This window comes from Nicotiana attenuata, chromosome 3 (genome assembly GCF_001879085.1).
Source record: "Nicotiana attenuata strain UT chromosome 3, NIATTr2, whole genome shotgun sequence".
Classification (NCBI taxonomy): domain Eukaryota; kingdom Viridiplantae; phylum Streptophyta; class Magnoliopsida; order Solanales; family Solanaceae; genus Nicotiana; species Nicotiana attenuata.
In genome coordinates this window covers 32,806,735-32,830,325 of record NC_031991.1, presented here as the reverse complement: position 1 = coordinate 32,830,325, position 23,591 = coordinate 32,806,735, and the positions used below count along the sequence as shown (strand labels likewise).

Below are 23,591 nucleotides of genomic sequence, written 5' to 3'. Positions count from 1 at the left end.
TAATTGAATTTAAAATATAACAGTAAATTATAACAAAGAACAAATTAACAAGTGGAAAAAAAACTTCGCCAAAGTTTAGATTGTTGGGCCTGTGCGTAAGCACGGGCAAAGTAATCTAGTTTAGTCATAACCATTTTAGCTACATGTCGGATAAATTTAACAATGATTATATAACTATGATTTTTTTTTCATCAAAGTCATATAACTATATTTTCTCACACAAAAATCATAAAACTTTCATTAAATCATACAAAAATCATAGTGACAGGAAATACAATTTTCCTGTAGTATTTTCTTATTCTATATTTTATCATTTATTATATTTAGTCTAACAAATAATAATCAAATTAAAATAAGAATGATCCAACCCAACCCGACCCGGTCCAATCCAATCCAATACCCATATTGTGTATTTTGAGGGAATGATTCACTTTTGGTATTATTTTAATTTATGTATAACGAGTCGGCTTGGATCCGGTTGGGTCATTCCTATTTTAATACTGAAAATAAAAAATAAAAAACGTGAAATAAGAAAATACTACCGAAAAATTATGTTTTCCAATCACTATGATTTTTCTGTGAATTATTGAAAGTTAATAATTTTTGTGGGAAAAATATAATTATATGACTTTGATAAAAAAAAATCATAGTTATATAAATATTTATGAAATTTACCCGTTACATGTTTGATATGGCCGTTATCATGGACGTGCAATTTCTCCTCTTTCTCTTATCAGTTCTCCTGAAAACCGTGGAATTTAGTTAACGGCTATTTTGGGAGCAAAATAGAACAATAAACTTTCACATCCAACTCTTATAAGGAAATAAAGAGAATTAGAAAGATGATAATAATTCATACTTCATCTATTCACATTTAATTGTCAAGTTTGGCCTTTTGCAATAAGAAGAGTAACTGGCTAATCTGACCTTATTATTTCTTTAATCTCTGACCATATTAATCTATTTCAATTAATAACTTAACTCTATTTACGTGTCTCTTCTTTTAAGTCAGATTTTATATAAGAGATGAAAGACTCGTGATAAAGCGGTTCTTGCATAGTAAACTCAAATTTAGACCAAGAATTTTTGCACAATGTAAGACCAATAATTAATCATTTTTTAACTTTCTTAAATAACTAAGGGTAAAGTTCGAAAAAAATTAATTTGTTCTTGATTTTCTATAATTAAAAAAAGTATTCTTGAATAACTATTTTCAGTAAACATGACAATTAAACGGGAACAAAGGGAGTACTAATGTATGATTAGGAGATTAATAGGAAATAATTAGGAGCGGATCAATAGTCCATATTAGTGAACCTATGGCCCCTCCGCCAAATTAGGTATTTTATGTACGTATTTTCTAGAATTGGTCCAGTATTATGTATTGGTACCCATACTCCATAAAAGTTGAATGGTGCACTTGGTTCAATAGTTAATTATTTACTCAAAGAAATAGGGATCAATTTCCACTTAGCACTTTTTTTTCTTTTTTTTTTTTTTGTGGTGCACCCATTTTGTAGAAATCCTAGATCCGCCTATAGAAATATAATTAAGGGAAATGTGCACCTAAGCATATACTTTTAAGCTAATAATGTCAGTAAACAAGCAACCATAGACGCTTAATCATCCACTAAAGAAATGACAGCAAAATGGAAGTGGGAGTCATCTTGTCCCTCTGAGCATTTTTAAACTATTTTTAAGAATATATTGAGGAAGTAATTTGGTTTAATATTAATTAACCTGATTTTCAGGGACCATGCCTTATTGTCTTTCTTAGGAGCTTTCTATCAGATCCTTCTGTATTAATCCATTAGACAAGTTTAATCCATTTTAAGTATTATATAATCCAATTTATTTTGTTGGCCAGTAACATTAAAAAAATAGAAGAATAAACCCAAATAGTTAATCATCCAACTGTTTAAACTAAAAATAGCAAGCGGATGCATAAGAGGTGTATAATAAATGGAGTATATAATATGTCATGTACACAGATACAGAGGGTAATAAAATTTGCAACTAGGAGTTAGTTATTTACTTCTAACTTTCTCAGCTTTTCTGCGTCTAGTTTCGAAGATATGAAAGTAATGACGACTTTCCCGACTTATTTATATCAGCTCTCCATCATTTCTCGCTTCACTTACAAGAAATATTAGAATATAAATGCACTTTCTGTGAAAATCGAAGTGAAATCACATGGCTGCGGAGGGGGATTCAAGACTTAAATTATATGGAAGATTCTTAGCATTGCATTCGTTGTATTTTTAAAGTCATGAGTTCAACCTACCATTAGTTGCATTTTACATATACATTTATGTTTCGCGATGAAAATACTAGGTTCAGATAAACTCTACAGCCGCCCCAAACTCTTGGGGAGACTTACTATGAATTCCTAAGAAGATGCTTTAAAAAATTGCTGTAACATTATTTTGTGATTCTTGCATTTTGAATTGGAAATAAGGTGACCCCTGAGGTGTTGAATGGCTATAACTAAGGGGTATACAAATCGAACCGGAAAATCGCACCAAACCGAAAAGTCAAATCAAACCGATTAAAAAATCCGACTAAGTTTGGTTTGATTTGGTTTGGTATTGAGTAAAAAAACCCAAACCAAACCGACATACATATATATATATATATATATGTATATACACTTTGAAGATTTTATTTAAAAAATGTTTAGAAATATTTGGGATTCTCTTGCGGGATATAATATTTAATAGTATATGAAATGCTCAATATGTATTATCCTTAAATAGTGGGTTGTATGATCACTTTCTCATCAAATGTTACTAAAATAGTAAAATGCGCCAATCCCTTTGTTCTTCCATATTCATATCCTATGTTAAAATCTAATAAATTCTTATATCTTTTTCGAATGTGAAGTGATTATTATTATTATTTCGGTATCATATTGACTTTTATGTTTAATTACTAAATTCGGTTAACCTTGAAAGTTTACTTCAACGAAAAATTATTGTCAGGCGACTAAAAAAATAACTATTATGTGTTACTAAGAAAATTCTCCCATAAGAATATTTTAATAGATACTATGTTTGTCAATTTTTGATATTTTTACTAAACATATATTTACTTATAAAAAATTTAATAGAGTAAGATTGAAATAATATTTAAATAACAAAAAAACCCGATAAACTGAACCAATCCGATTTGCGTACACCCCTACCTATAACTAGTTTTAGTAGATTCGTATCATTAATGTAACTGAAAGTCTGAATCTGCTGACAACCTACATTTCACTTTACTTTTCTATTTTCTTTCATTAGCCATTTCCCTCTATATTTGCCCTACTTTTTTCTTTTTTTACCTTTCTCACATAGTTATTGGAATTGATCTTGAGAGACATTCGAAATGTTTGTTTTAACTTTTAACCACTAAGCTTTCTTATTGTACCAACATTCTTCCCCTCCATTGCTGTTTCTGATTGTAATATTCTTGGGCCGGCATTGGAAAAATAGGACAACATAAAGGTCTTAATCTTTTGGCCCAGCTAAACAAAACCTTCAAAAGTTAACCTTTGTTGCCCATCGGGCATACATTTTATAGTCAAACTTCTCTATAACAGTCATTATTTATAACAACACTTCACAATAATTGTCAAGTTTTCTTTGGAACAAATTTCTCATGTTATGTTAAAAAAATGTTCTTTATAACAACACTTCGCTGTAGCAATCAAAAATTATCGGAACAAGCGAGGTTGTTATAGAGAACTTCGATTATAGTTGCAGTGTGAGTAGAAGTTAGTTTTGCCTTTGAGGCAGGATACTGGGACATTTCAACAAGTTACAGACCATTTGAGCGGGGTAAAAATTCATGACCATCCCTTATAAGGGGAGAATTTGCATCTATACCCGCTTTTTGGGTCACGTTTTAACGTATGCCCACTTGCAAAAAAAAATGCAAGCGTACCCACTTTTCGCGTAAACTTCAGGCATACGGGCCTGAAGTAGCAAATGCAATCACGCAAACTTCAGCATTCTAGTAGACGGGCCTGAAGTTGTTTGTAATTGCTGAATTTAAGCATTCTACTAGCTAAAGTTTTGTTCTCTATTTGCTGAACTTCAGCATGTTTTAGCTGAAGTTTTGTCCTGGATTCATTAGTTTTGTCGTAAAGCTTTTTCAAAAACTTCAGCAGAAGATGCTGAAGTTATTTAGTTCATTTGTAAAAACTTCAGCACTAAATAAGCTGAAGTTTTTTGTCCTGGATTCATTAGTTTTGTCGTAAAGCTTTTTCAAAAACCTCAGCAGAAGATGTTGAAGTTATTTAGTTCATTTGTAAAAACTTCAGCACTAAATAAGCTGAAATTTTTTTGTCCTGGATTCATTAGTTTTGTCATAAAAGCTTTTTCAAAAACTTCAGCAGAACATACTGAAACTATTTAGTTCATTTGTAAAAACTTCAGCACTAAATAAGCTGAAATTTTTTTTGTCCTGGATTCATTAGTTTTGTCATAAAAGCTTTTTCAAAAACTTCAACAGAAGATGCTGAAGTTATTTAGTTCATTTGTAAAAATTTCAGCACTATATAAGCTGAAGTTTTTGAAAAAGCTTTCTAACATACTAAATAAATAATCACCTTATTCTTTCATAGTGTATTACTACTATAAAATAATCAGATTGCCAACAGTATCTAAATCATAAATTTTGGAAACAATAAACGTGAAAGCACAGAGAAAAGCAGTTCACCCCAAGCATTTTGATGTAAGCATGTGCACAAATACAAATGATGAAGTGAAGTATCACATTATTAAAAACAAGATGTTCTAAGAGACTGAGAAAGAAAGGAACGCACATGTAGCAGGAAGAAGGAGGAGCCTGAAGTTGTAAAAATTAGGGTATATTTTAAATAATTTTTAAAATGTGGGTATAGATTAAATGGGGGCGACCAAATAGAATGCAATTTTTAATTATAAGGGTCATTCTTGCAAATATCCCGATGAAGACTATTGGTTGAATACCAAACTGTTGAACTTCCATGGAAGAAGCCCAGTCCATGAAAACATGAGCTGTTAGACCATATAGGAGCAAAATGGGCCAAGAAAGCAGAACACTTGGGTTTACATTTTAAAAGGAAATTTTACCTCCTATAGCAGAGGTATACACCTTATTTATTAAAAACCAAAATTATTTTAAATTATTATTTTCTATAGCTACCTTTTATATTTTATAGCAAAATAAGTATTTATGATATATACTACCATTGAGGCATGAAATACGTTATTTATGGTTTTCCTCTCTCTTAGACAGCTGGACATACCTATTTCTAAGGTGATTATCATTACTGTATTCATGAATACATGGCGCGAATACATGTGAATACATGCGCGTACAGCTGGACTGCCCTGATTTTAGACACTTTTTGCTGTTGTATTCATGAATACAGCAACGCGAATACATGTGAATACATGCCCGTACAGCTGGACTGCCCTGATTTTAGGCGCTTTTTGTTGTTGTATTCATGAATACAGCAGCACGAATACATGTGAATACATGCGCGTACAGCTAGACTGCCCTGATTTTTAGGCGCTTTTTGCTGCAGTATTCATGAATACAGCAGCACGAATGCAGCGAATACACTACCGTAACAACTGAATAGTAACGATAGGAAGTAATTATGTATATGATAGTTATAGGAAGTTAATAGCCACTAAAAAAAGTGGTTACTGAAAATTCCTCATTTTAAAATGGGGTAATTATCATTTAGACCTCCTTAATTTTGGAATGTCACTTGAACCTCTGTAATTCGAGTATATGGTGTATATGCCAATTCTTTTGCCAAGAAACCATATAAGACAATAGCAAAAAGACTACCAACTTATGACATTTTGGCCCTTCCTACTGAAAACGTAAAAGATAATCATGAAATTGGAAGTCATTTGGAAAAGGGTTAAGAAATCAACATATACTTTAATAGTACAATTCAGCTCTAACTTTTACGACAAATGTTTGATCATGGTTTCGCATATGCGGTGCAGAAACATAAATTATGAACCAAATGGTAAATGAAAGCATACATCTGGTCGTCAAAAGTACAGTGTTAGATTTTGTCATCGTGCTCCAACAAGCTTTTCCTGGGTCAAAACTTTAACCACACAATCTGAGTTGGTGTAAATACCTGGTTCGAGTAAGTTTTTACATCAGTTCAGCTATGCCATTACAACTGAAAAGCAGCGCCTCTCTTTAATTGGTTTTGTGGACCTTTCCTTCAATTGTTTGTTATTGCTTTCCTATGTATTGTTCCCTGTTTTAGACGGCTGTTTGTTTCTAAATCAAACCAGTCTATATTGCTCCAATATGAGAGCTTGTCAAAACAAACAGCCACCAAATATGACCAGAAATACAAATAGCAGAAACTCCTGGAAGAAAAGTCTAATTAATTGGTTTCTTTCAAAGATCAATTTGCACATACAAACTTTTAAGAGCAGCGTCCATGATTTTCCTTTCCTCTTAAGACATGGACTCCATGTTACAACTCAAACAACAGATTAGTACATTGAATGTAAATAGTGAAGTATCTGAAAGTAAAATGCCCTTGACCCCATGATACACAGGTATGTTTAGCCCATGGCATACTTCTGGGTCCAGCTCCTTGCAGTTGTCTCATACTTGTTCCTGTCTGTCTTGTACATGTGTGCAATCTCCGGGACCAACGGATCATCAGGATTGGCGTCCGTCAAAAGAGAACATATTGAAAGCAACACCTAAAATTTGAAACAAACAGTAAATAAGTGGTGAGGCACATAACAGACATAATTCATGATCAAATGCCCTGCAGATATTTAAAGCTTCAGTAGTGCAAGACATCCTGGTGAAGCAAATGTATCGGCTGATCTTCCTTAGAATTTTTAAGGTATCTGATCAACATTAAATTTGTTTTGAAGGTCCTCTTCCCTTTTTCTAGATCCACCAATAGTGTCAAAGGCAGAACTAGGAGGAGGATTCCCAACAGTTGACACGACTTTGTATGTTGCATCAATGAAGTTTATCCTTCTTATCTAAGATAGAAGGCAGAGGAATTAAATTAAGCATATGTGAAAGATATTTGAATTGGTATTCAAATAGCAAGGTTAAAGGGCAAAGCCAGGCCAACAATTCCAAAAACCTAAACAACTCTAGTTGATTATATGTTTCCAACTCCATTATGGAACTTGAAAAGAAATCCCATAGATTGGTATTGAGAAACTCCCTATAAATTAGTTCCACGATTGTGTGCTACCCATGGCATTAAATGGAACTGCCAAATGACTTTTAACGACTGCAATGTAGAGATCTGAAAAATATAGCTAATCTCATGGTTTTGGGTACTAAACAATAATCAAGTGTTTGGTTATTCAAAGGAAAGCTTTCTAGTGGCATTAAACAAGGCTGCAAAATAAAAAGTTACTGTATGGCAAAAATCTGTTTTTCTTTAACAAACATATTACTACCTCAATCTTTATATTTCTTTCAAAATAAAAGGAAAATAAAGATACAAGATTGCCCCATAGAAGTTTAGAACAATCTATTGAAGTACAGGGGTAATATGAGCTTATGGAAACAAAAGCACTAAAACACTGATCAAAATTTTTATAAGTAGTACTTCAGATATAAACAACTTAAATGTAATAAGAAATGAACCTTGGAAATCGTTAGGGCAGGGCTCCACTGCTCCTTTAAAATGTCAAGGCATATGCTCCCATTGCTGTTTATGTTTGGGTGGAAAACTTTTGTCCTGAAAGCAACCTGCCAGATTCACCAATGGTGAGTGTATTTCAACTTTCTTCATTGCCAGTGACAAGTATTAGAAAGATGATATTTATGACTACAACTTGTTTTAATGGAAAGTCCTTGATCTTTCTGCCTTAGTTATTGTATTTGACATATTTCATGATCCGAAAAGACATTTGACCTGTTTTGTCAGGTTTGTTTAAACCGGATTTGAAATATATTGATGTCTGTTTAACTCAGAAATTTAAATGATCACCAAAAATGAATATTTTATACGTGGTGGTCATTATTTATTCATTTAATACGAATTGCATAAGGCAACTAGAATTGGTTTTCTCTCTTGGTAGACTTGCAACATTTTTGTGCTAGTAAATTTGGTATATCTTTCACTTGCTATACAATTCTTAATGAAACGTTCCCTTTCTGCAATATTCTGTAGCATCACAAGCTTTTTATCTCCTTCAGGCCGCTAAGATTACTAAGTATCAGAATACACTACTTAAAGGCAAAATACATAGTTTACCCATCAAACTTGAACCGAAATCCCTGTTACACACCTTTTGTTTACGGGTAATCTTTTGCGCACCCAACCTTTTAAAAGTGTGTCGAAAACGCACCTTTTTGATTACGTGTCACTCGCGTGTTTTACACACATAAGAGGCAAGTGGACAATTAAAATTATGTGTCTAAAGGCTCATTTTGACAGCATTTGTCCAGCCTTTTCATATTTCATTTTTCTAAATTCTTTTCTTCATATTTTAGAATAAAAAATCCACCATTCTTTTCCATCTTTTTCCATTACTGTACCATCGCCTTCTTCTTTCACCATAGCACCAAATATTTTTGCCAAGATTTAAAGGAGGATAAAAAGAAATTAGAGTTTCATAGTCAACAAAGGAATCGCTGAATGACGGTGTCACGGTTGAGCTACCTGGGTGGCCAAATGCTGAAGGGAAAATTTGTGAAGTTCTTCATATCTGTTTCGTGAGAATTTGTGGGTTCTAATTAGGTCTGTGGAGTTTCTTCCATTTCAGCCATTGATGGGTTGGGAATTTTGGGTTTTTGGGTTCTTTCTTGTTCTTACTGTTGCTGGTGTAAGCAATTTTGGTACCCAAACTATATAATCAGTGGTTCAATTTGAAAAAGGCAAGATACAAATACAAGGAATTTTAGGGAAAATATTTAATTGATAGTGTTGACAGAAATTCAATGTTATCCTAATAATTTGAAAATTAAAATTAAAAATAAAGGTTCATGGTTGCTAGTACAAAATTACTCACTTTGGGTGGTGGGGGGGGGAGGGGGGGGGAGCCATGGTGGTACAGCTTGGGGGAAGACGAAGAAGATGGATATAATTGTAAATTCAAATTTTTTGAAGTCAATAACACGTGTCGCGTTACTATTTGTGCGTGAATATACTTGATGAGAAAAAACTGGTCAAGTACCGAAGAGGTGTGTTTTAGACACACTTTTAAAAGGTTGAGTATATAAGAAGTTTCCCGTGAGGAAAAGGTGTGTAATAGGGATTTCGGTGCAAGTTTGATGGGTAAACTATGTATTTTGCCCTACTTAAAAAAGAAAGTAAAATAAAATGGTCAAATGCACGAGGAAGAAGTTTATTTCATCTATAAAACCAAACACGATTTTCAAACAAGAGATACTGTATAAAGAAAATAAAAGATACAAATAAAAAACTCTTTCATCTGAAGTACCAATCCATCAAGCCAGAACCGTTGGATCTTCAGAAGATATATACCGCAAAAACAACAAAAGCATACTAGCCCAAAATAAATATGAGCTGAACTTAGTCCCTCTTCAACTAACCCTTAAATTTAAGACTAAGGAACTGTGCCTATCATTCTCCCAATTTGACATAAAGGAGCGAGCTTAATCAATCAGGTCAGAATTACAGATCTAGTAAAATGAAACAATGTATCCTAGCACCGATGACAATAGAAAACCAGATTCACTTAGCTGCTAAGTGGTCTAGTGGTCCAACAAAAGTCAATGTTAAACGCACTCTTGCAACTACTTTATGGCCAATTTTGAAACTTCATTTGAGTTTAATGAAAATTAGGCCTAACAATCACCTACACAAATACAAGTTTTGCTATCAAGCATAATAAAATGAACATAAGCTAGGGGGTAAGCTAATCATATCAATTACAGATAAACTTATTCGATGGACAGAACCTCTTTGAACCAAAATTTCTAGGCTGTTAAGGACCATAATTTAACGATGAAGTCGTGCGTATCAACAGTCATTATCAATTTGCTAACTTAAGTAACAACAAGAGCTCAAAATGCACCTTAGGTGGCTTGAATGGATAATCTGGAGGAAAATGAATCGTCACCAGAAAAACACCACCAGAAAAAGGACTGTCTGGAGGACCCATTATCGTTGCTTGCCAATGAAACATGTCCTCAGCAACAGGTCCTGAGAAATCCGGCATAATCAGAAAAACATACAAACAACAAACCCAACAAAAATATCCCCTAGAGAGGAGTTAAAGTTATTGCTCGACAGGGTGGTATTGATGCCGGATCAGACTATGACTTTGATACTTTACAGAATCCAAGCATTGACAAAAGAAGGAAAGAGCCTGCATCACTGGACTTCTGGTTTTGCTTTTTGAAGAAAGTAAAAGAAATAAGCGTATTTTGATATCGAGAACAAAACAATTGTTACTGCAACTTTATTAAAAAAAAAGGATCTGATATTAAGCATATACCGTCAATGCCAAAGGGCAATATTTCTTCTTAGTTCTAGCCCAATAAAATTTGAATACTTATTTCATAGGAATTATTCAAGAGAATAAGAAACCACAAATGAACCGGCAGGTGAAGAATGCAAGGCTCTTTTATAGACTAGCACATCCAAAGGCAATCATAACCCATCTACATAACATAAGAGCACCAACACAAATCAAAGTCCCTACATGATTAATGCCAAACAAATACTCTAGTCGTAGTGCACAATGGAAATTTGATGCATCAGTGCACGTAAAGTAGAAATACATGCTGAATAAACTACTGCACAAGATCGAACATAAGTAGGAATAAAAAACAAGATTTCATTTTCAATTTTTTGCCAGCAGAGAGCTATGCATTCTTACACCATATCTCTTTTCTGTAAAACTTACCTATTTCCTCGCTATTTGATTCAATTATGTCACTGCCAAGCCACTATTAAGCACTTGCAGACATACATATGACGAACAAAAACCAGAACACAAAAGTAATATCTTCCATTCGAGTGACAGAAAATGCAGCCATCACGTGTTTAGGGTTAATAAATCAAACTATTAAACTGGCATGAAGCCGAAAACAAATCTCAGATGCAAAGAAGATGAGAACTTTGTGGCAACCAAATCACACTGATCACATTTCATGATATTTGATAAAGGTACAAGTGAAGGGAAAGCAAACGTGGTAGCTATTGTTAGGTTAGTGTGAAATTTTCTACATTTTAGACCAACAATGATTTCTCCAATGATCCAACCATATGTGGAATAATTCAAATGAAGGATTTCATTTAGCAAACAGAATTCAAACAAAAGCAATGGTAACGTATGTATATATAAAATGCACAAAACCATAGCAAGAGAAATGGGATATTTACCAGCACTACAAGAAGTAGGAGGATCCTTTTGAAGATCTTTGAGCTCCTTCAAGATCCGCTTTGAAGCCATAGCGACTCCTGCAAATTCAACCACAGAAATCTCCTAATAAGATCCATCTCAATATACAACAATTAAACAAAAACAAATATTGATGTAATTTTTCTTAGAAAAAAACAACAACAAAGAATTGATGAAATCGAGGAAGAATTAGACCTGAAAGAGATTAGGATCCTCCTGTGAATGAACAGTAATTAAGCAACGATGGAAGAAGAGAAGATAAAAATGCAGATTCCATCAGGAAAAAGGATCATTTATATAGGCCCCGCATTAAACAGATTTATTTATTTAAATATTTTTTTTTAAACATTTCCATTTTCCGCCGACCCACCATTGTTTATTAAAATATTAAATAAATTCTGATAATCACTCTCTGAATTATTGACACAATTGGAGGTTTCATGAACCTCAATGCATGTATATAATAATTTAAATTCGTATTAAATTAGTCACTCTAAATTCTTCATTTTCATGAGTTGAACTTAGAAATCTCATATTAAAAGATAAAAAAAGTCTAATCATCCACCATATTTCTTGTTACTTGTGAATTATATCTATTTTTTTCTTGTGTATTAATGACTTCGTAACATAATGTAACTATTATTGCAAAATTCTAGTGGCTCTAGTTGGAATTGCATCTGCCTCTTTATATATAAATTTTTCTTTTTTTTTATATGTGACATTGAGTCCTATTGTTCAGACGACATAAAATATTCTTAGAACTAGACGATATCTAAGGAATTATGAGAATATATAATAAGTAATTAGTAAGTTCTAAATTAGGGAACTACTTGTGTTGAACAACACTTGTATGATAACATAAAGTTGAATTTTACATCAAGTCATTATAATAATTGCAGCTTAAAAGGATAGAATTTGTACTTCGATAAGGTTAATCAAAAGAAATATCCCATTTATCATTGTTCAAAAGGTAAAAAAAAACAAACATAAAATAAAGAGCTCTTAAACTATCAGGAATTTTTTTTTTACAGAAAAATAAAGAAAGAAAAGGAAAGGCACCGGATAATACTACTTTAACAGTTACTCAACCTAACAAACACAAAATTATATTGTAACAGATAAGATCCAGGTAAAAAAAAAAGTCATTTCGTCATTTCAGTAATGCGTCATATTCTTTTTTCACTAAAGTTTTTAGATTATTACTTTTGTGGAAGTAATTATAGTATTATTGATCGACTAACAAGTTTAGATGGAGTGATAAGTACTTTTTAAATTTATCGATTTCTAGGTTCGAATCTTTATATGGAGTTACCCTTGATAGAGAATGCTTTGTCCCCAATATAAAATAAAAGATTGAACGGTTTAATTATTCATAAAATACAGTATACGATTATTTAAAGCTAGAATAAAATAGTGTGAAGAGTTGGAATGTTGGATACATAGGAACGTTGGAGGGAAGGTAAGAGTTGGAAAGCAAGGAATGAAGGTGTGAGCTGGATACAGTGAATGGGCAACTGGCCAACTGGGCTCGTGCCTTTCACCGTTTTCTTTTGCTTTCTGTAATTACTAGTTTAATGACCAGTGAGTGTCGACATCCCATTTTTTATCTCCCGCCCCATTATCCCACTGCCAACTTTTCTTTTTCAAAGAAAACAATACATTACATTAATCCTAATGTACACATCTCTCAAACGAGAAACAAAAAATTTATAGCCAGTTTGGTCGTGCTTCTAAAATTAGTTTATTTTGAAAAATATATCTTTTTAATATATTTCTAAAAAATATTTAAAAAAATATATTTTTAGCGAAAAATAGTTTGTGTTTAACTAATCAATTTGAAAAGACCAGTTATTAGTATTTGCTCAAGTTTTTAAAAAGTATTTCCAAGTGTATTTTTTTCAAAATAATTTTTTAGAAAAGTACTTTTGGGAAGACACTATTTTTTTCAACTTTTCAAAAAATAACTTCGTGTTAAGAAAATTAAGTTCAAAGTGACAATATGAAACATAAAATAGACAATAGATGTAGCTGCGGGCCTACAAGCACTTAAATCTTGGACGGAGTTTAGGGGTTCTCAAGGTGATAATTTTGATGAGACTTCACATCTAAATGAGCTTCAAGTTTATTTGTCGCAGGGACTTGAAAAGGAGAATCCAGACGGCACCTTTGATCTTTTGGAATGGTGGAAGACAAGGGAAAAATATTTTCCGGTTCTTGCAAGGATGGCTCGGGATATTTTATCTATTCAAGCTTCAACAGTTGCATCAGAGAGCGCTTTCAGTCAAGCAAGACTTCAAATAGGTGATCATAGAGCGTCTATGAGGGAGAGCTTGGAAAAATCAGTACTATTCAGAGATTGGATCCGCTCGGAAAGAAGAAACTTTGGACTTGTAGAATCACAACCGGAGATAGACGAAGCTTATGAAGAAATGATAGCGGAACTTGCGGAGGATGCTGCTTCGCCCGGAAGCGGTGATGAACAAGCTTCTTTTCCGCCACCACCAACGGAACCTCCTCCGAACCTTGAAGGATTTATGAAATTTGTTAGAGATACAATGTAGATTATGGTGTAACTTGTACTTTGGCATATCTTCTTTAGTTTTTTTTCCTTTTAATGGTGGTATTAGTACCTTGTTGTGCTCATTCCATTGGGGGGAAGAAGACTAAGAAAGATATGCCATTTTTGGTAATAAAAATTATAAAACATACCCTTGGCCTTGAATATCTCTTCGCAATATTTTTTTGTCTTTAACTTGCAATTATTTATAAGGTGTAATATATATACATAACATACAATATATACTACAACAAATTATATAATGGAATATATATACATAACATACAATATATACTACAAGAAAATATATAAGGGAATATATATACATAACATACAATATATACTACAACAAATTATATAATGGAATATATATACATAACATACAATATATACTACAAGAAAATATATAAGGGAATATATATACATAACATACAATATATACTACAAGAAAATATATAAGGGAATATATATACATAACATACAATATATACTACAAGAAAATATATAAGGGTATAATATATTATATATATACATAACATACAATATATACTACAACAAATTATATAATGGAATATATATACATAACATACAATATATACTACAAGAAAATATATAAGGGAATATATATACATAACATACAATATATACTACAAGAAAATATATAAGGGAATATATATACATAACATACAATATATACTACAACAAATTATATAATGGAATATATATACATAACATACAATTTATACTACAACAAATTATATAATGGAATATATATACATAACATACAATATATACTACAACAAAATATATAAGGGAATATATATACATAACATACAATATATACTACAAGAAAATATATAAGGGAATATATATACATAACATACAATTTATACTACAACAAATTATATAATGAAATATATATACATAACATACAATATATAGTACAAGAAAATATATAAGGGAATATATATACATAACATACAATATATACTACAAGAAAATACATAAGGGAATATATATACATAACATACAATATATAGTACACTATACTAGTATACTATACTAGTATACTATATATATTATATTTACATGAAGAAGTAGTACTATATATACTACAAAACAAGATTTTTCAAAATGAGGGCCCCACCCCCAATGACCACCAACGGTCATATTAATTGCACAAATAGCCGATTTTTTTTTAAATTTACAAAACTAACCTTCTCTAACACTATAAGTACCCCCCTCCCTCTTCTTCATTTCAATACTCAATACTCATTTCTCAATCTAAATTTCTCTCAATCTCTCAATCTCCAATTTTCAAGACTTCAAGTCTCAATCTCAATTTTCAAGTTAAATCATGCCTCGTTCGGAAAGAGTGCGCTTATTTGTTTCGCAAATTTTTATGAAGTGCTTGAAGAAAATGAAGAAGGCCAAATATTAAAGTGCAAGAACTGTGGAAGAGTCTTAAATTTTCGTTCAGGGTGTACCACAGGCATTTTAAGGAGGCATATAAAGTATTGTGTTGAGGGTATTTATCCGCAAATTCGTCTTTAAGATTTTTCAACAATTTGTGTTATTTTAAAATTATTAGACGTATTTATGCTTCATGTTGTACTTTGTTATTAATTTATTATGCATGCCAATTTAGTTTTACTATTGATTTGTATTTTACATTTTCGTCAAAACANNAATATAATGCACGAAGGGTCATTCCGTGCCATGTTTTGATTATATTTGCACGAAGGGTCATTCCGTGTCATGTTTTGATTATATTTGCACGAAGGGTCATTCCGTGCCATGTTTTGAATATTTATGCACGAAGGGACATTCCGTGCTCTGATTTGATTATAATTGCACGAAGGATCATTCCGTGCCATGATATGAGAGTTACGTGAGGGAAAGCACGAAGGGTGATGCCGTGCACTTTATTTGATTGCTTTTGGTGAGAATGAGAGTAAAAGCACGAAGGTTGATGCCGTGCAACTGCTGATTTTCCTGCTCTCATTAATTATTGTTATTGCCCTGTTTCTTACGTAAATTGTTGACTTTATATCCGGACTGTACTCCCCCATAGTATGGTCCCCTCCCTCTTAACTGTTTAATTGCTTTGTTCTTTCGTTTTATTGCATATAGATATTGAACTGCACAGGTTGGTTTGGTAGTCCTGTCTAGCATCGTCACTACTTCGCCGGGGTTAGGCCAGGCACTTACCAACACATGGGGTCGTTTGTGCTGATGCTACACTTCTGTGCTCTTTTGCACAGATCACGGTACCGGAGCAGCTTTTGGACCACAGCAGTAGTATATCGATCGGGAGCTGACTTCAGTCCAGGGACTTACGAGGTAGCCTAGCTGGCGTTCGCAGGCCGGAGTCTCTTTCCATGTTTTCAGTTTGTTTTCATTGTACCGAGATAGACATTTATGCATTTTCTATTCAGACTTGTTTGTAGCACTCTTTAGTAGTTCGTGAGATAGCGACTCCAGTCTTGGTAGTGAAATATTAGACTTCCGCATTTTGGATTTTCAGTTATTTATGTATTAAAAGACTTCCGCATTTATTTAAAGACTCGTTATTTTATTATTGTTGTGTTGTTATCCGAAAATATTTAAATGTTTGGCTTGACTAGCTCCAACAGTAGGCGCCATCACGACTCCCGATGGTGGGAAATCCGGGTCGTGACATTGCGGGTAAAAGAGTAATTGAACAAATATTGAATAAAACAGTACCCGAAGGTTCACAAGCGGCTGAATACTTATTCCAGAAAGGTTTATTCGACCTAATTATACCATGTAATGTTTTAAAAAGCGTTCTGAGTGAGTTATTTAAGCTCCACGCCTTTTTTCCTTTGAATCAAAAGTCTAGAAAAACTTTTAATTCTCGATAGGGAAGCCCCATAAAATTCTTCTTTGTTGTGTTGCTGTCGTAAAATAGCATTCTTCGTTCCGTCGTCGATCTTCCAATTTCTTCCGGTATGCCGCTCCGCCAGCAAGGAGCGAAAGAACCAAGTTTTTTGTGGTGATGTCAGAATTCGCACCTATTTGTATCTATTTAGTAATCAGTCCGCTATTTCTTTGCTCCCACTCGGTCTTCCTTTTCTATTTTCTTCCAATAGTTCGACCTATCCAGAAAAATTATCGGCCTATGAATCTGGTTTCGATCCTTCCGATGATGCCAGAAGTCGTTTTGATATAAAATTTAATCTTGTTTCTATTTTACTTATTATTTCTTATCTGGCCGGTGAACTTGTATCGCGTCGTTCCCCGCCGGAACAATATCGACATGAGCAGGAATACGGAATTTAGATCGCAGGTCAGATATTTGTTTCGACCCCATGATTGATTGTACCTGTTCAGGAGCAGAGGCGGGTTATTTTGGGAAGTCATTTCTGATCGACGGGTTCTGAGGAACAATCTCCTCCACGGTGGGAAAACTTTCATCTTCCGCAACTGTGGGTTCACCGCCACCGGAAGGCATGGCTACCGACAAAGGGGTGGCATCGGAGACTATGTCAGAAGAGTGAGGGGAGTTTGTCATTTCTGCAGTAACGTGTATACAGTAGAGCCGAAGGAGAGTATCAACGGGAAAAGAAACCAGAAGCTAGAGCTGAAAGCGGAAGGAAATCAGAGACAAGGGTTAAAGAAGAAGCAAAAGAACAAGCAGAGTGCAAATGGAATATGAAGTGCGAAAAGTTTCATCTTGAATCTCCCTTCCTCTATTTATAAGATATTATGGCGCCCAAATCGATGCAAGACTGCCATTGACACCAAAATCGAAGCGACAGAGGCACTGGAAACAACGCATTGCATCGGGAAGATGCGTAATGATGACGCGCGTGGCCATGACATCATCTTATGTTAGTCACATCAACCACAACCTTTGAGCCGATCCGTCATCAATTCGACATCGACCAATTCAGCTCGATTCACCACAACGGAATGTCTTGTTATTAGATGCAGATAAAATCCGCTCATTGAGGACTCCCAAGAGGACGACCTCAATAACGGAGGGACTAACTGTATGGGTCAAAATTAGGTTGAGTTTAGTGAATGCAAATGGACGAGCGGAGGCCGAGGTCGAAACCAAGCACGGTCCAGTGGCGAGGAGTTGCCCAGAGAGAGAGACCAGTGCCAAGGTCGAGTAGAGAACAAAAAGCAGGAACGGTTAGAATATTCCTAGGATTATGAATAGGAATATTCCATTAAATATTCCACCAATTGTACTTTTTTAGGGTTTTCTGGGAGTATTCCTTATAAATAGGAGGAGAGAGGGAACAAAAAGGGGGGCCTCTGGACTTCTATGAGAGAACATCTTGTAAAGGGTTGACTATCAAGAATATACAAAAAAGCTTGTCTTATCCCCTCTGTTCGATTCTATTACTAAACATTCCTCTTTCATTCACAAGATCCAAGAACACTTTGTTCATTTTCATAGTCTGCTGTCACACGCTATAGTCAGAAGAAGGAATCATCCATCTCATTCAACATTTGGGTGACAAATTCCTTCTTATTACATTTAATGCCATTTATAACATTTATTGCATGTTTTCATTCTCATATTTATTAATAGTCATTGAAGCATTAACTTGGCATTCGTTGACTTGAACACGGTTCCGTACCATCAAAGTTGTCGAACTTCAGATCTGGGATTTATTACATTTAACTAGGATTCACCCTTTATCTATTTATTAAATTGGTTTAACAAAAAGGGCTTGAAACTTTTTGGTCAAACCACTATAACATCAAGAGTCATTAATTAGGACCCGTTTGGCCATAAATTTTGCTAAAATAAACTTGGGTTTTATTTGGCAAACACATGTTTGCCCATAGATTTTGTCTATATTTGGCTTAGTGATGTCGAGCTTCATGTATGTTGATGCTTATTATTGTTCTTCTTCAACCTTTTTAAATGTTTTTATTTTAAGTTCAAAGAAATATATTTATTTGAAAATAGCTTCAAATTTGCTCATAAACTTTGCGAAATAGTCCAAATTTATTTTCTGTTAGTTAATAAGAGAAAAATAATAATAAATTCTTCAACTTACATTTAGGTTGATTTGAGATTTGAGCGTGATGCAATTGATTATTGTTTGAGTTTTACTTGGGCTAAATTTGAGGCTTAAGGGTGATGCAATATTAACTATAGTTTGAGTTGTATTTGGATAGATTTGAGGCTTAAGAGTCGTGAATTTAAGGACCCGTTTGGCCATAGAATTTGATGGCTTTTTTTGAAAAAAATAATTCAAAATAATGTTTGTTCATAGAATATGTTTAGTTTTGAAAAAAGTTTTGGATTTTTTTTCAAGTTCCCAAAAACTGATTTAAGGTAGTTTTTTGGCAAACATTTTTCTAAACTCACAAAACTTTATTTTTTTCAAATAAATACATGCTCAAACACAATTTCAACTTTTAAATATTATTTCTGCTTCAAAAATATATTTTTCAAGTTTCAACAAAAATTATGTCCAAACGCTAGCTAAGCTTGTGCCTTGTGGGACAGAGACCTATTGTCAGAGGTTCTTAGTTCTGAAGCAGGTCGCTGTTAGAAGAGGGACCATGTTATTCAAAGTTTAAGGGCAAATTTAGGTCACTTTGCATAGTTTAAGGCCTTAAGGGCAAGTTCCTTTGGCAAAAATTATTGGAAAACTTCTGTTGTTAGTTTGTGAAGGCAAAATTAGCATATTTTTGGTAACAACATGGGTAGATTTAATTATACCAACAATTACCATATGACAAATTTTAAATCGTTTCGCTTGAGTTTTTAGAACAAATTTGATAAGTTACCCTATTTATATTCTTACAACAATTCTTCCTCTATAGATAGAGTCATAGAGTCAATTAGAATGTTTGGCAACAATGTATGCGTCAAATTTTGACTGAGAAAATTCAGCACGAAGAGGTGATTATCATGAGCAACTAGGACGAGGTCGACCAGTGATTAACGGAACGCGTCACCAAGCAATCAGTCACAACCGAGGTCGAGTATTATGAGCAGTAGTAACGGCTAGTTTTGTATTGGGATCCTTAGAGGGAATATTCCATTGAATATTCTCTGTATTTGTACTTTTAGGGTCCTTTTGGGGATGTCCCATATAAATGGAATGAGAGATAAGGGAAAAGGCATGTATTATGGATTCTTATAAGAACTCTTTTGAAAAGTTTACTCTCTAGAAAAATTCAAACACTACCTTTCTAAAGAGATTCGATTATGTTGTTTATTTTACACTTTTCACATCAGATCCGAGAAGTCTCCAATATTCCCATAGTTATTTGTCTCGAATCATTGTCAGAAGGAGGAATCATCCACCTCATTCAATATTGGGTGAATCATTCTCTTTATTTACATTTAGTGTCATTTATTGTTATTTAATGCTTGTTATTCTCACCCCATTATTAACCTTGAACATTTAATACATATTGCATTGTATCCATTTTAACACTATCCTGCGTTATCCACATAAACCGATTTTAGATCTGAAATCATTATCTTTAACTAGGATTAACCCCTTATTTTTTTATTTAATTAGTTTAACCAAAAGTTCATATTATTTTTTGATCAAACAAACAACATTCTATGTTAGGGTGGAGGATTCCGTCCTTTTTAATTGGGAAAAAGGCCAAAATTGTACCTCTACTATTGAAAATATCCACGTTAATACCCCGTTCTACTTTCCGGCTATAATACCTACCGTTACTAAAGTAGGAGAATTTGTACCTAAATCTAACGGACCTCCTACGTGGCAATCGGGACCCCATAATAATGTGCCAACTAGGCTTTTTTTACCCCCCCCCCCCACTTTATAATAACCCGCCCCGCCCCACTTTATAATAATTCCCCCTCATAACAATTTCAGTCGAATAAAAATAGGGTGCAGGCACAAATTCTTCAAATTCTCTTTCTTCTCCTTTGCTCGACTCTATCCTCTCTCATCTTCATCAATGTCGTAGAGCAGTACTTCTTCTCAGAGAAGATATCGATGTGGTATTATTGCCAACCATTTCACATCAACCACTCCCTCTAACCCGGTAGGAAATTTTACAAATGTGCACGTCCTAAGGTAAGGTGTCGATGTGGATTTGTCTAATCTTTATAATCTTTCTAGCTGTTTTGATTTGAAAAAAATTGAGTCTTTTAAATGTTTCTTTGGCAGAATAATTCATGTGGTTATTTCGAATGGGAAGATGAAATATCCGCGGATGGTTCCCAGCTTGAAATAAGAGATTTGAAGTCGTCTTTGAATACCGTACGATTGAAAGAGACAAGTTGAGAGAAAAATTAATTGACATGGAAGCCATGAACAAATTTGAAGCTGCTAAAGTCAAAAAATTAGAAGAAAGAGTTGTACAACTAATGATGGTGATAATTGGTTCTTGGGCAATGTTTGTTGGATTTTTTGCTGCCTGGATAATGAAGTAGATTTTATTATGGTTCTTCCTTGTTTAGTTGATTGTTTAGTTAATTATCATTGTGTAGTCAATTGACATGTATTGTTTAGTTTGCTAGGGAACTAGTTAATTATCATTGTGTAGTCAAGTAAGTAGATTTTCATGTAACTGTTTTTTGGACTGAATTTTACCTTCTGTTTAGCTTCTGTTTTCTGTGTTTTTTGGACTAAACTAGTCACTTTTAGCTTCTGTTTTCTGTGGGAACGTATTACCTCAAAGTTTTCGACCAAATTTACAACCTCAATGAGAACATATCAAAATAGTGAAATGAATATGACTGTTAACAATGGTTAGTAATAGTTAATCGAATTAGTAACACTAAATCAGCAGGTTAGTAGGTGTTAATCACATCCTATTATAGCACCCACATGTGTTCAAATTTAACACAAATTGTTAATAACATTTACATAGCAGCATGTTACTAAAATTTAACACAAATTGTTCAAATTTAACACAACAGCAGGTTACTAACATTGACATCAAAGTACAGTATAGAAAAGGGAACATAAGCTGTTAATAACATTGAACACAAACATTTAACATATACCAACTGTTACTAACATTGACAGCAAATTAACAGCTAACTGTTACTAACATTGTTACCAACTGTTTTAACATGTACCACACCAACTGTCATAACATTCTTAACACCAACAAACATTAAACACTAACAGTTACTAACATTGACAGCAAACTAATAACACCAACTGTTTTAATCACATCAACCAGCAAAAAAGAGATGCAACCAGCAAAAAAATATACTGTCATAGCAGTAATTACATCGACCAGCAAAGGATAACAACAATACTGTCATAGCAGTAATTACAAGCCTTCTAAACTTCAAATTTACAAAAACTTCCACTACACAAAAAAGCTGTCCACCTATAGTTCAAGTCACATTAGTTTTGTGACTTGCCATTACCCTTTCTTGTCTTCAACTTGGCCATATTCTCAAGCTGGTTTCATGTTATAGCTTTCTTTCTCACACCAGATGAGTCACCAACAAAATTGATGGTTCTTGTTATAGCCGGTATGGTTCCTTGCTGTCTCTTAAGCAGTCTTGTCCTTTCTTCAGGTCCTTGGCCTAATTTCTGGGGCAGAATCTGATTCAAAATCAGGAAACTCAAAATCTGGTGGGACAGTGTTGTTGGGAGGTTTCCTTTGCACTGATGGAGTTGGCATAAACTGAAAGTTTGAGTCTTGTACTGGATGACTTGACTGACTTGCTTGACTGAACAGTGGTGCTGAAGTTCTATGTCCTCCTCAACTGGTATACTTGCAGCAAGTGGTGACATGGGTTGTTCATCATTACTGTCTTGAGTTGTTAAACATCTTTGCCTCTTTTGCTTGGTTGCCCTTTTTCTTACTTGCCATTGGTTGCTTTCCCTTAGAATGCTATTTAACAAATATGTAAGAGTAAATAGGTAAATAGAATATGTAAATAGGTGAATAAAATAGACAGTATTGAAAAAAAAGTATTACCTTTGCACAACCCTTAGCATTGTGTCCAGGCTGACCACATGTGGAACACTTCATTATCCTCCCATTCCTGGACTGCATTCATTCACCTTGTCTGTTGACTATTTCATTTTTTTTCTCTTGTTCTTTTGATTTAGGCCTGCCAGCCATCTTAACAAATTCTGGTGGTTCCATTGCATGAGGTGCTTCAACCTTCCAGAATTTTTCTCCTCTCACTGGTTGAAGTTTATGTGAATATGCTAGGAGATAGGCCTCTTTGGAGTACCATCAGTGTATTTCAGTCAAAGGATTTATTTTGCTGTGTTGCATTGCTTTGATTTCATGAGGACAAGGGATTCTATTAAGGTCCCATGTCCTACATGTGCATCTCTTGTTGACCATATTCACTGTGTGTCTGTCACCATCTTCACTCACTTCATACCCTTCTTGACCATTGGAATGAACATGACACTTGTTTGCAATCTTCAAGTATTGGCTATACAGTTGCATTGTTTGGGGACTGAAGTCATTACTCCATGACATCACATCAGATTCATGTTCCCTTAGCATGTTCATAACCTTTACTCTAATATCCTCAAGCATCTTGATAATTGGCTTGAATCTTGCTTCCTTGATCCATGAATTGAAGGACTTAGTTAGGTTGTTGTCCACTGAATAGTTCTTGCAAACAGTGTCAAAGTATGCTCTACTCCAACTTTCAGGTGGGTACTTCATCAAATCTTCAACAGCCTCCTTACCATCTTCAT

At 33.8% G+C, this 23,591-nt stretch overlaps 1 protein-coding gene across 1 annotated transcript; it reads right to left on the bottom strand.

Moving 5' to 3' along the window:
- LOC109223496 (SUMO-conjugating enzyme UBC9-like) lies at positions 6,370–11,655 on the bottom strand. The gene is made up of 5 exons (XM_019387833.1): positions 11,562–11,655; positions 11,348–11,425; positions 10,035–10,162; positions 7,636–7,740; positions 6,370–6,719 (listed from the first exon to the last, which is right to left on the bottom strand). The coding sequence occupies exons 2-5, from the start codon at positions 11,415–11,417 to the stop codon at positions 6,576–6,578; spliced, it is 447 nt and encodes a 148-aa protein (XP_019243378.1). The 5' UTR covers positions 11,418–11,425; positions 11,562–11,655; the 3' UTR covers positions 6,370–6,575.